At 38.8% G+C, this 14,861-nt stretch overlaps 1 protein-coding gene across 1 annotated transcript in view; it reads right to left on the reverse strand.

Annotated features, from left to right (window-relative positions):
* Positions 1 to 430: 430 nt before the first annotated feature.
* SERGEF (secretion regulating guanine nucleotide exchange factor) overlaps positions 431 to 14,861 on the reverse strand; it is a 155,739-nt gene continuing 141,308 nt past the window's right edge. Inside the window, 2 exon segments of the mRNA XM_026850170.1 lie at positions 431 to 1,252; positions 1,255 to 1,404. Coding sequence (XP_026705971.1) covers positions 1,143 to 1,252; positions 1,255 to 1,404 — 260 coding nt within the window. The 3' untranslated portion in view covers positions 431 to 1,142.

A 14,861-nucleotide genomic window follows, 5' to 3' on the forward strand; every position in this document is an offset into this window, starting at 1 on the left:
GGTCTCATTAAAAGGTGCATTTACCACACAGTAGTATTCTCTATATTTAGAACTTGAAATGCATCAAACGCCACAGCAAATGTAACTATCGTGGGTGGTAAACATCCAGTTTAATGGCATCCACTGTATTTGTGTGAAAAACAGTTTCATAAATAGCTTCCAGAATCCTGCTCAGCATAGGCAGCTAATAATATCTGAAGATATTTTGCATTTTTTCATTTCTCCTACCAAGACAAGTGTTAGGCTGACATTCTCTGCCAAGCACTCACCTGGAACAAGTACTATGGGCATGCTCTGAACAGTAGCTCAGCTGGGATGTGAAACAGATGTGAAAACTAACCTGAAATTATCAGAGGCATTGTGGTCTGCCTTTTAGGCTGGAGGATTTGTAAAAACTTCCTATTTAAATTTTGATGTCTTCCTATTTTCTACTGTTTCAAAGATCTCTTAGAATTTCTTCTTTCCTGAGCAGTAGCTTCAGGAACTTCAGGTTTGGTCTGCAAGTTAATGATAGTTCATGCAGATCTGCATCCCTGTAAATCCATAATAAAATTATGTCTGGCACAGAAGATAATTTATCAGAAATATTGTTCCTTTCACAGTTTAATCAAGATATAGCTAGTTCAGAAAGGCCTCATTTTCCTCTTTTGCCAGCCTTCTAAGTTATACCTCTCTTTTTTTAAAAATCCTAATCTTCTTTTTAAAATGTGTGTCTGCATCTATTTATGTGCACTGGCATTGCTCCGTGATGCAAACTGGATTTTCTGAGATGCTGGGAGCTTACAACTCCAGCAGAAGTTGGCAGGTGCAACACATGCTCATCATGACATAAAGATACAATAATAAAAGACTACAAGGGGCCCTGTGTCTCCACCTTTCCAGACAATTTCCTCAGATTGAATTTATACACCAACAATAAGCAATTAAGCACTTGATTTCCTCCTCAAAGGCTTCTCAGAAGAACAAGTAATTCTTTCTTCAATAGTATTGCATCAAGGCAAAATGTCTGTCACTATCTGTGGGTAAGAAAGTAAATCCCTGTGAAAAGGACTCATTAAACAATTTTTAAAACGTTACAGTTTTCTATGCATACTTCTTCTTTTTAGTCTTAAAAAAACCTTCTGCACTTTCCAACTATCGTGTTAATCACGGGCAATCCTCTTGCAGCACTTCTGAGCTGCGCGATCCAAAAATGTCCGTCTGCATCCATGATGCTGTGATTTCAGGTGTGCTAAATCTAATCTGGAGTTTGACAAAGAACCATGGAATGTCCTGCCCCACATCCAATTAAGATCCGTTTTGCATAACCAAGAGCTTTGACTGGCTTCGGGACATAAACATTTGCTTCTGTGCCATCACCACACATCCCATGCTCGTTCCATCCCCAAGAGAAGCACTGGCCACCTAAAAGAGAGCATACAAAATATTGAATAAAGACCACAGGAACACAACAGCTTTGGTTGGTTTGGGGGAGCAGATCTGTCAAGTCTTCTTCTAATTAGGTTCTAAGAAATTCTGCTTAGGTGGGAACAATGTTCTGGTGGTTCTCTTGAAAATGTAAACAAACCCAAGTGAATTACTCTCTATCTTGTTCCATATTGTTAACAACATGAGAAAGATTAAAACAACAAGGACATTTGAAAATCACTTAGTAAATACACGGTTCAGTATTTATAGAGAGCCCACAGAAATCTCTCCCCAGTTTAAGGACCTTCCCTGAAATCATGTGGAATCTCTGTCTTTCAAGTTCCCCCTAGTAAGCAAAACTATCACAAACCAAGGCCAGGAACTTCAGTAGTTCACAGCATGATCTGTAGGATTGGGGAACACAGAATTACAGAGCAGCCAAATTACACTTCAGTCCTACTTTCAAGTTCTCATCTCGCCTTTTTCCTTTAAATACAAGTCTCTGACAACTTGCCTTACCTCTTCTGCTTGCTTTGACATCATTTCACTGCTTTTATTATCCTTATTTTCCCTCATTATTATTTATTTTTGTAACATCTACTCTTTTATATCTCAAATCATGATCCATGATTATTACCCCATAGTACTCTTTCCTGAAGCACAATGTAAATTCTATTCTATAAATGGCTGGCATAATAAAAAATCCACCCAAAAAAACTCTTATTCTGAACTACAAGAGATATTTCTTCCCTATTTTCTTTTCTTTATTTGACTTGTCACAGACTGTGCCTGTGAATTTCTGTAATAAAAAGGAAAGCCATCCTGCAATATAATCATGTTTCTGATGCCATTGGTATTTCTGAAAAGCAGCAGGTATTAACAGCATGAAGTACCATTCTGGAGTCCATACAATGACAAGTGCCAAAATTCACAAAATCCAATTCCAATCATAATTCTAAAATAATTTTACTTTTCAAAATTCAGAAACAGACTATTGCAGAGCTAGCAGGACCATCTTTCTCTCCTACAAATCCAGTAATATTTCACTGTTTGTTTTCTTTACATATCAGGATATTAAAGTTCTCCTTTTCTGTAATTAAGTGTAAACATTACTAAATTCAGAGGTAATTAAAAAATGACCTTTAATTTTCTTGATAATTTTTTAAGGTAATGGAAAACAACAACCCACCACTAGAATATCACAGTAGGCTAGATACATCTCACCTAATACAGCAGTTCTGTTACTCTTAGCTTAGAAGGCACCATATTTTCTCATGAGCACGCAGGTGCAATACTGACAGCCCAACCTATGCCCATACATGTGCTGCAGAAACGTATCAAAAAGTAAATGTACAACATATCCCATTTAAATATCAACAGATCATAACATCCAAGAGGTTAACTGGCTTTTTTTGGGTAAGGTTACAGGTAAATATATCTATGTAAATATTAACAATCAGGAAAAAGACATCACAAACTGAGACTAAAGACACATCAGAGAACAATTATTCAGGGAGAAAAATAATCAAAGAAAGAAAACCAGCTGCACCTAAGAAAAGGCATTCTTTTGCACAGTTATTATGTGAAACCTGCAGAATAAACCTACTTAAGAGCGGGAAAACTTCCAAGTTTAATGAAAAGGGAATATAACATGCCCTTACATTAATAAGATGACTGTGGTAACCTTTTTGTTACTAGACCACTAGCAATTAGTACAACTTTAATGTTTATATGGAGACTAACTACATCTGACTAAAAGATTTTATTTTTTTCATCCTGTCCCATCAGGACAAGAGAGACGAAAATAGAAAGTTTTTGGTCACCCTGAAATACAAACTGCTTAATGGAACATTAATAGCATAATAAATATTCAAAAAAATAGTGCAGGGGGATATCAACCTCTCAGATTGATAAATACATCCAGTCAAACAATTAAAAAAAAAAATCACTGAAAAATTTACAAGCTAAGAAACCCCCAGACAAGAACATTTCCCCTAAAATAAGGATCACTGCGTCCTTTCCAGCCTTTACTTCTCCCAGGAATGTAGAAAGGCCACCAAATAGGTCTTTCTACATGACTCCACTAAGTTCCATCATTACTGAAATGGGCCAAGAGTGAAAACTGGCAAAATAAAAAATAGAGAGTAATGAGGATTTATGAATGGTCTTATCCAAAAATGCCTCATACATCTGTGCAAAGCCAGGCAGAAATCTGAAGGGATGAAAGGGCAGCTGACAGATACAGAATGACAGGCCACAAAAATGATTCTGATGAGAATCAAGTCAGAAGTCAGGGAGCTAAAAGGCAGAGAACTATTGTTGCGAAAATAAAAGGTATACCATACTACATCTCCTGTAGATTTAGAGAAAGGTTTGGACATTAAAAAAAGCCAGATGCTAGATTTGTGGCAGAGGAAACAGACTTTGCAGAAAACACACAGTCCTTTTTTTTGTAATAACATAACAAAACTTGGAGTTGAAGGAGGGCTGGGCAAAATGACTGTGGTGACACTGGCCAGGAGGAAACAAGGAGCTATGTGAATCACTGGCACAGAAGTTGAAGTTAATAAAGATCAAAGATAATGAAGCATCCATTAAAAAAATTACATAGAAGGAATATCTGCATAGTTAGGAAAGGCCTTCATTAAGAGGAACTAATGGCTAGCCTTGGGGCAAAGGGCACCATTTCATTTCAATTCTTTTTCCTTCCCCCACATTCCCCCTGCTTCTTTTTTTTCTTGTTTTCTTTTTGATTGCTTCTATTCACAGTTTATTGCTAATAAAAACCTCAACACAGTCCCAGCAGCTGTACATGCTTTCAGGAGAAAATTCAATTTTTATGCCTGTGCCAGATGCTCCCAGGACGAAAGACCATTAGAATGATGTGTATTAATACAGCTACAAATTGCTTCTAACTAAATTTAAAACAAGCACTGCAGCATGTTCTCAAACCAAGGGATTTGTGTTTGGTAAGGTGCAGAGGAAAAGTTGCTCCATGTTACTGGTTAAGTGAAACAGCATAATACATCGCATTCACCTTTTCTCTTTTAAAACATTGTGGTTTAACCCAGCAGGTAGCTAAATACCACACAGCTCTTTGCCCACACGCCCACAGTGGGATGAGGAGAGAATCAGAAAAATGGTAAAACTCACAGGTTGAGATAAAGACAGTTTAATAGCACAGAAAAGGGAAAATAATAATAAAGATAAAAGAATATACAAGTGATGCACAATGCAGTTGCTCACCACTGGCTGACCGATGCCCAGCCAGCGGTGGGCCGCCCCCCCTCAGCCAGCTCCCCCCAGTTTTGTTGTTCAGCATGATGCCATGGGGTGGGGGATACCCCTGGGGTCAGCTGTCCCCGCTGTGTCCCCTCCCGACTCCTTGTGCACCCCTAGGCTGCTCGCTGGCAGGGCGGTATGAGAAGCTGAAAAGTCCTTGACTCAGTGTAAGCAGTGACCAGCAACAACTAAAACATCAGCGTGTTATCAAAGTTTTTCTCATCCTAAAGCCAAAACACTGTGCCAGCTACTAGGCCTATCCCAGCTGAAACCAGGATGATCATAAACACTCGAAGTACAAATGATATCACACAACTCACACAGCAACACAGCAGAATCCCAAAGGAATTTCACTTGTGTTCACAGTCACACTAATAAAAGAGTAAGATTATGCAATATTTTTCCCAAACATTAAATATAAAAAAAATGGGAAGAAAAAAAACCCGTAACAAATCTGTCTGGTCTGGTCACACACAACAAGAAGTAACTACTGCTCTCCTTCTATTTGCAATAATTATCTAGGCTTTTTTTCAAGGTAACTGAAGCGACAACTGCAGACTAGAGGCTGATTAAACTGGAGAAAAGTACTTCTAGATTAAATAAAGCTGCAGCGTATTGGACAGAAGACAGGATTCTGGGGATTTAGAGTCGCTTCTCATCGCTGAGTACTTTCTTCTTCAGATGAGAAGAATCAATGTTAGCAAATAAGATGCTCTGGGTGAGATTCCCTGCACTTAGCTTCAGCCACCTAAAAATCAAGCCACTTAGCTATAGATCGTATTCCTCCAGTTTTCCTCAAGAGCCAATGGAGTCATCTACACCTCGCCAACAGGCAATTCGTCTTATCCAAACACTGGTGTCAAAATCAAATCTACCTCACTCTGGTGACTATAGAGGGAGACCAAGTGATCGTCTTAGCCTAGGCATATAAGTTTTAAACAGCTGAAGACAGGTTATGATAAATCACATCCTTACAATCAGTTTGAAGGTAAAGCAAGGAAAACTGGAAACAAAGAAGCTACAACTATCACTGCAGCCTAGTTTCAGTCAACAGACTGCTTTTAAACCAGTCCGTGCCCTGGAGGCTTATCACTGAAATCTTCTTAAAAGCTTGTCTCTTTTCTGCTTCTCCTCTCCCACTCTTCTAACCACACGAACCAAAGTTGGCTTTAAAGACAATCCAAGTATCTTAAAGCCAAGCTATTCAGACAGCTTCATATTTTGAGGATTTATTAAAATGTCTTTGTACAGCTCTACTGTATAGGCTCTGTGCTCTTAGCAATACTCTACAATACCTCAAATTATTATTTTTTTTAACCTTAAATTAGTGCCACTCTACAGATGGTTATAGATAAAGTTACAGTAGGCAAGAGATCAGCTCAGGGAAAGTCAAATTACTTTAAACAGCATCAGGGCTGGACCACAAACAAAATTCACTTGTCATCCATGCCCCCTTCACTATCTGAAAGCATTCAAAACCTCACAAGGAAAAATTAAGAGTATGCAGAAGGAGATTTAGACCATACTTCCCCCAAAGAGCTGTAAAACACAAGTGAATAAGTCTCCCTATTTTTTCAGGGCATCTGGCAATCCAGGGTGTCACATAAAATAAATATCCCTCTAAACTTTTGTGGCTTTGTTAGCAACAATTCTGTCATCAGTGCAAAAGATTTGCAATTTTAGAATATAAGAAGTGAGGTTGAATTATTTTCTTCAGAAAAACATGGAAACATATTCATAACTAAAAGGGAAGTCTGAGCATTCTGCAAAATCTTATCAAAGTTCAGTAAGTGGAATATCAGATGACATGCTCCCAGGACATAATATGGTATCTCTAAAAGTAGAAAACGACTAAGATATTCATATAGTGCCAGTTTTATTATGGAACTACATTTATACCCACATTTTCAAGGGGGAAGCTGTCATGTGTTCCAGGCAGCCCACCCAACTGCTGCTAGAATTGCTCTGTACCACAACCCTCAAAAATGCACATCTGACTTTACAGTAAGCTGGATAAAAATCACAGGCATTGCAGTGCTAACACAATATACAGATAGGAAACAACATACATTTTTCATATTAAGTACAAAGTCATGGTGCTAAGGACATGCTACTTCAAAGTTAGCCTCCAGTGAACAATCTGTCCTCATTCCACCTCTGTATCATTAGTAAGTTCTCCCCAGGCAGCAGACCTTGACCACTCAGTCCTCTCCTCAGCAGTGGCTTTACACAACCGGGAAATCAGATGACTCAGGTCATGCGTCTGTGGTTCATCATGGTACCTGGAAAGAAAAAATTTCCAATGGCCTCAAACAGCTACTCATAACAAATGCATGAAGCCTGCACAATATGGACTTCTCTGACTTTGTGCTCTAAACTAATATCTTATGTGAAGTTTGGTGTTTGTTTTTTTTTTCTTTTTTTTAACAGCAAAAGCACTGTCTTGTTAGTCAGACTTTTTTCTGCCTGTACTTGTATATTGTGTAATACAGCAGGGACTTCAAACTGGATCAGGGCCTCAAGGCCAACTGTTAAAATATCTAATTACAGTATACAACTACCTATTGAAGAAGGTCAGAAAATCAGCTGGAGTATACAAGATGCCCAGTATGGCTTAGGGAGCCACAGTGGTATGTGGAATACTGTGAAGTAGAGCAATAAGGCTACCCATCTTTGAAATTAACTTCATTTGGGAAAGTCTAATTTCCAGTTTCTCCTTCAGGATCAGTATCTATCCCATGAGTGGCAAACAGAAGAGCAGCACAGAGCACATCTATTCTTTTCTATCCTCACTTCTACAGCATACAAATAGCCAAGAGTTACAAAATGGGAAGGGGAAAGAATCCTGATTATGATATAATTTCTGAGTGTGCAGTGAAGGGCAATGTAGCACATCTGGCACAGCCTGAAAACTGCACATGGGGAGGGATTCCAACATACAGCAATTCAGAGAAGTAGAGAAAGATACAGTAAGAATGGCACTTAACCAAAAAAGCCTTAGCAGTTTCATAGAAACATGCTGTGCATTTTCCTGTGCACTGTTTTAAGCATCAGGCAAATAACTGAGCCCGCTCGCTAGAGGTACTGCTATCTTGCAAATATACAGTGACAATAAAAATTTTGTTCTGTTCTCACAGGACACTTCAAAGAAGGAGCTGAATGGCTCACTGCACAAATTAATATGCATCTGTTTAAGAGAATCATTCCACACTGCATCAAAGAAGCCATGATTTAGGTTACTATTCAGGCTAGTTTATGACAGATTTTATTTTTTCCTTCTCAGTTACACCTTGCATTTTGAAGACAAAAACATGAGGAAGAAATTCACAAAACTATATCCTAGGATTTAAAAACAACATACTTGCAACCACAGGTTTCTTGGGCCACTGCACCTTTACAATCTCTGTGGCAAAACTCAGGTCTTGTAAAATGAAGGTGTTTGCTTTGCTGTGTCTAGGTAGCAAGGAGAGAAATCTATTGAAAGAATTAACTGTTCACATTTCTGTTTTCACAGGGAAACACAAATGGTACTTATTATGACTAAAGCTGATGGGTGCTACACAACGTTTTCCTTTTAGTTTTACTCAAACATGTCAATTCCTTCCCAACAGGAAAGCATCTCCAGCTCAACACAGAACAAAACCTGGGCTCACGACTTTGTGCAAGACTGAACGTATCTGGTCCACTGACAATACATGAGGATTATATCATACATGAAGCAGCTGCAGTGCAGAGAGGATTAAGCATTAAAGATGCTTTTTTTTACACCTGTAGAAGACAAGAAAATCTTTAAATTTTGCTCTCTCAAGTACAGGACAAAAACACCTGACAAATTAGTTAATGAAGAGATTTGTCTTGAGGCTCTGAACAATGTCTGCTCCATCAGAATATCAGGCATGGCAGAGTGTGACATGTATTCAGAACTTACATCCCTGCCTCTCAAAATGACAGGCATTAAACGTGTCACAGTGCTTTAACTTTGTACAACCAGAAGTAGACAATCGTGATCGCAACACAGAGCCAGAGACTGCAGTCTCATAACCCTCTCGATGATGTGAAACAGATCATATAGAAAATACCTTATACTAAGTGCTTAGAAGGAGGTCACCCATGCAAAATAAAATGGATGAAGCAGTATGTCAAAGAGCATCTAGAAGGGTGTGAGTCATTCAAGTGTCCCATGGGACCACAGGTGGCAATGCCATTTGCAGCCATCTGGTTCTGGGTATAAAGCATTACCATTACAAATTGACACACACATTTAACTGATGTAAATGATTATATAAAGAAAAGGAGGGGACAGTTGCAATTCATTCTGACCTAGAACATTACATCAAAAGACTTAGAATTGAAGGCCATCTCCAGCACAGGCCTAGGAAAAGTAACATGATAAGAAGTTCAATGATGAACGTAGAAGCGAGAATCTGACAAACCCCTCAAACTGCATTACAGTACTATATGTAGCTTCTAAAGCACTAAGCAAATCATAGAGCAGGAGAAGGTACAGACAGCAAGATGAGCAGCAGCATGCAGGTGAAATGGTGCTTCCTCCTACTTCGTTGGCTGAAGTCAGGACAAGAGACCCCACTGGGCTCTCAGGAACCCTCTCCTCAAGAAAGAGCAGCTAGGTTGGAAAAGAATATTTTGAAAATGCTTTGGTGCTTAACACATTTTATAGAGCAACTCTTTGTATTATACACTGATCTATTCACAAGTATGTAATTTTAAGGTGATCATGCAGACCAGGCTATATATGGCTGTCAGTCCTTGGCAGCTTATAAAAAATACTTATGATACAACAAAAGGCAAAAAGATATTCCATATGGTCACATTTACCTACAATTGCTTATCTGACTGCTATTCTCTTCCCCTGAAGGGCTGTTTGCACTGAACAAAAGTGTGTGTTCTAGAGTTTATCTCTGAAGGTGTTCCTTTTCTGCGGAACACAGTTCTCTAACTCAGAACCATAAAGTGAAAATGTGTAAACTTTCCGTATGGACATCTGTAAAATAGCTTTGTGTTTAAATGGGCTTTAGTTTGGACTTTCCCCTTTTCATTTTCCCTTATCAATTGCAAGGCTGCATTTTGGTCAAGTTTCAAGACACATGATAGGAATGTGCATTACTGTTGAGTGAAGTCTAAAAAAACTGCTTGTTGATATTAAACAAGTGAGGGCTTTTCTCCCATGCTTAACAAGTAATCTGAGGTGAAGTCCAGAAGTCATAAATTAAAGTGTTAGAAATTAAAAGAGAAGAAGTCAAGGAAACAAGTGGCCGCTGAGTTTTTCAGTTTCCTTCTTACGGACTGAACTAGGAGATTTTCTCACAGTTATGCAAACACTGCTTCAGAACAGAAATAGTTGCAACTCAGCAGTGATGTTATTAGGATGCCTTCTTGTGCAAAGTTTCAAGTTGTAAACTTAGCGTAACGCAATGGCTCAGACGATGGCTCCCCTGCAAGTCTCACAGTGCAGTTTTAACAGCGACAACACTGTAGTACATGTGTACGCGTGAGAGCTTTCAAATACCTAGCTTGATACAAAGCTATAGCATAGCTGAAGTTGGAGAGAGTTCAGGATGAACTAACCCTCCTTTCTGGGCAGGATTTGTGGATTACGTTTCCTCTGTGCTGCAACTGTTGTACTTGAGTTCAACCTACTTGTATCTGGGTCAAGTGTGCCTATACACACTGTACTGTAGTGCAAGTGCACATCTAATAAAGCTCCTATGGGTCACGTGCCTTGTCTGTTGGTCTTCAGTTTTGTGCCTATTGTTACAGAGATCCTTGTACTCGCTGCTGTCCTGGGGTCTGAACAGGGTAACTCAAGATCTACTCAGATACAACAATAGTTGGGTCATTTGAACACCTAGAAAATGACTTGGTAACATCCCCACATTGCTCATATAACACAGTTTTGTGAACTAACCACATCCCTTTCAAAGAAGAAAGTAGAGCAACAGTTGACAGAGCTGTGACAAAAGATGAAAGCAAGCAAAAAAAGAAGAGTCCCACGATTCAGGCTTTGGGTGCCAAGTGACCAACCATTTGAGTTGTTCTGATGAGGAAAGGCAAACAACATCCCTGCCGCATGGCCCAAGGTACATTCTGAGGACACCTCACCACTTTGCCTCCATCAATATAAGATGCACCCAAATTCTTAATTGCAGGCAGCTCCCTATTAGAGGAAATGTTTCCTTGAAGGAAGGCAAGCACAAAAGAGTGTCCTGAGATGAAAACCTCCTGTAATTAATACTGCAGAGATATTTTCTGAAAGTTTCTGCTCTAGTACATTTTTATGGACCCTGGCAAAATAGCCATAGTGAAAACAGCATTCGTGCATCAGGTGCATGGATCTGAGGTTACAAAGTAAAACCTGTCTTTGGCACAGTGACAGGAAGAACAGCTGATGGGCAGAGGGATTCAGAATCACCATGCCAGCTCCAGAAGGTCAGGGGACCAGAATGGACAATGCAAGCTGGGTCCCTGAGATGCTGTTTGGCACTTACCCCATCTGATCCTCTGCATAACCTCAGGGAGAAGAGGAAACCAGCTGGAATCAAGACAGAAATATCTGGCACCATTTTGGAAGGACTGCAATAACAAAGTATTCTTGAGAATAAGAAAAACAAAAAAACACCCCAAACTCTCTCCCTGAAATAATATCTGACCAAATTAAGAATTCAAGAGCTTTGTTCTCCTTCCTTTGGAGGAAGAGGAAACACTGGAAATATGGGGTCTCCTTCATGCATTGACCTCACAGTTCTTTCCTGTGTTCATGCATAAAGCCAGTTTCTTCCATCTTACAGTTGGCACTAGGCTAATCACAGAGGAGGAGCAGCTATAGAGAGCAATCTAGAAAGCAAGCTAGATAGAAAAGAATTAGAATTTAAGGCCACATTTGACACTATGGCAAATATTTATCATTGCTCCCAAAGAAAAAGTAATAGCATGAAAGCCTTTGAAGTTATGGATAATATCACTGAGAAAAAAGTGTAAAAGACTAAAATCAAATCAGCCCAAATTTCTGGTGAAACAGCAAGCTTCAGTTTGCAGTGAGAAACGCAATACATGATATGCATGCATGTCCACAGGACTATAACATACAAACAAATGAACGCTATACAAAGTAGTTCTCACTAACCTGCAGTATCAATATAAGAGAAGCTGAATTTATTCTTTAAACTACTGGTAAACAGAACAACCAAATATGAAGGTGACAAAGTCAGACAACGTTGAGATGTCTCCTTAAGTAACTTTAAAACTGTTCTCTGACTCTGCTTCAAAGGTCTTGTGATAACTTAAAGCTTGCTGAATACCAATAATGAAAATTTTTCTTGTACAGTACAGCCAAGAGATCTTTATTCTTCAAGATCATTTACTGACAGAACAGTTCACGAGTGAACTGAAATGCCACTTTGACTCTGCAGGCTTTTTTAATCTACCCAGGAATAGACAAAGCAAGAATAAGAATTTTAAGAGTCCAATCAACTTTGCAGAAGTGATTCATATTCCCAAATAATTCAAACACAAGTGCTGTTTTTTTCCTTAAATTAGAGCCTTTTTTGGGGTGATTATCAGCATTTTAAAGCTCTCCATATAACTTTTGACACAGAAAGGTTAAAAATAAAGACCATAATCTTTATTTTAAAATACTACAAAAGGTACAAAACCAACCCCGTCAAGGGAAAGACCACTCATTGTCTTTCTCAATTTACTGTCTAAAAAAAGAGTAAAAAGAATTATAACACAACTGGCAATACTACACTTTGTACTTGTAAAATATTTGTATGTACATAAACACACATGCAGACATGTATTCTACAGAAAACATACATGTAATCATGGATCTTGCCTAGGCAAATAGAGATGTGTATCTAGTATCTACATAGGTAAATGTATGAAGCATCCAGCATCTTGGCTGCTGCCAGAGATTTAAGTCCAAATTGTAAAAAGCTGTTTTCAACAATGAACATCTTTCAACATCTTTCCCTCTCCCCTGCCTATAGATATCTGACTAGCTCAGACATAGCTTAGTTCATACAGACAAGTCTTGCCCTAGATGCCCAGCCCAAGCTGCTTTATAAACTTGTTGGAAGACATTGAGCTTTCTGAAAAATCAGATACTTCAAAGGCAAAATCAGAAACTGAGATTTCAAGTGCCCCCCAAATCTTTAAACAATTTGGAGAATACAGATGTAGTCTTCCATAATGTCACATATAGACAGGCAACTTAAAATGCTGTCCAGTTAGCAAAAACTTTCTATCACATGATGATCAACACCACATTAGGTGCCACTTCAGTAAACACCGTGATCTATCTTTATTGCTTTACTGCATCTTTGGTATCTAGTTCAAATATGTACTATAGGAAAGGAAAAGAAGCAAAGTCTTGATTCAAAGACAATTAAGTTGTGTATGATTAACTTTAAAGGGGACTTCATAACTTTATTCAGCTACCTGATGTTTTAAGTCTGTTTCCAATTTCTGCATAAGAATGCTATTACTGTGGAGGAAAAACATTGCACTTTACTAATTTCTAAGGAAACAGGAATTATTTTCATGTCTAAGTAGTAGCTCTTTGTTGTTTAGAACTGTCTTTAAATCACTGTGTGAAATACAGTTCCATTAATTTCAGCAGCTCTGATCTTCAACACCTCTCTTGGTCAATGTGTCCTGCTGAAAGGTTACTTTCTAGCATGAGAGGCTATCCTTTTCAGAAATTTCTTAGGGGAGCCTTCTAATTAATTAGTCTACAGTTCCCACACCACTTTATTTCATTCTTCTTTTTAATTAGGTTGGGGGCAGGGGGTGGTGTTGTTTGGTTGGGGTTTTTGTTTGGTTTAGAAAACTCCCAAAGCTCTCACAGGGAGAAGTATTTCTTGCTCTCTCTCTCTCTGCAAGAGATGCTTTTTAGATGCTTTTGCTACTGAAAAATTTTTTGTCTCTCCAGAGAACAATTAGACAATGACAACTTTGTGTTCATTCTAAAGCATAATTATACTTTTGAAGGTTTTATTTGACTAATATGATATTGACCATAACTTTTCACCCACAAGGCAATGTAAATCAAGTTTAGCCTCATGTCAGTGTGCACTGCCTAGACCCAAGTCCCAGGAGGTGCAAAAACTACTTAGCTGACAAGGTGATTAGGTAACCAGCTCTCCTTTGGGCTGACTACATGGATGGATTCAAAGCTGCTTCTCCAACTGGCAATCAAGCAAAGGTCTTAACAGGATTTAAGCAGTGAAGGCTAGCCTTGATGGGAATGCAAGGGGACCAATAGCTTCTCCTCAAAATGAGAAAAGAAGGCATGAGGAAAAAAAGATTGCCTGTAGTTGAGAGCAAAAACCTGAGTCATGACTAATTCCTTCATTTCCAGCTATCAGTTTCCATTACTAACACTTTGCTCCTCTTAGACCTGTGACTCCAAACCTTCTCATTATAGAGGGAGAATTACCCTGCACAAAGCAAAAATATAATCTTCCTTCCTGAGCTCTGAAGGGATCTGGTCAGACCTTCCCTCCCAACAAATGACAGAAACCATCACAAGCAGCAGCATACAGAGGGGGACTAAACCTCTGAGTGCTGCCTGCATTACTGGCCAAAGGCTACTCACCAACTGCTTGGCTATTTTAGCTATTTAAATTTTTACCTCTTTAGGCCAGGGAACATCTTACACTGCGCCTCCTCTGCTACATGGTCTGACCTCACCTTGAGCCCATGGACATTGTGTAATGAAATCCAATAATGAAAAAACTCTAAAAATCTCTGGTTTATTTAATCATCTATGGGATTAGTTTCACATTGCTCTATAAGTCTGGAACTTAAGAAAAAAGTGAATAAAAACCCTGCAGTGAAGGCGTTATTGGGTCCTGGAATCTTGGCTCATCTGTATATTTAGAACATACTTGAAAAATGAACATTCAAATTTAACATAAGATGAGACATCATGCACTTACTTAACTGTCCTTTCTCACATGCTGACTGATATGAAATAAACCCATCCTACTTTATTCAGTCATAAAAGGAACTCAAGGAAGGGAATCATGAAGGTAAAGATGACTTTTTACAGGCCTCCTTTACAGTGATTCCATAGGAAAATGCTCCTCAGTGCTTTTGTCTCCCCATCTACAAACTAGGGACATTTGTCTATCCCAGAGAAGATTTTTTAA

The sequence above is a fragment of the Athene cunicularia genome (genome assembly GCF_003259725.1).
Source record: "Athene cunicularia isolate RWA chromosome 5 unlocalized genomic scaffold, athCun1 chr5_part2, whole genome shotgun sequence".
NCBI lineage: Eukaryota > Metazoa > Chordata > Aves > Strigiformes > Strigidae > Athene > Athene cunicularia.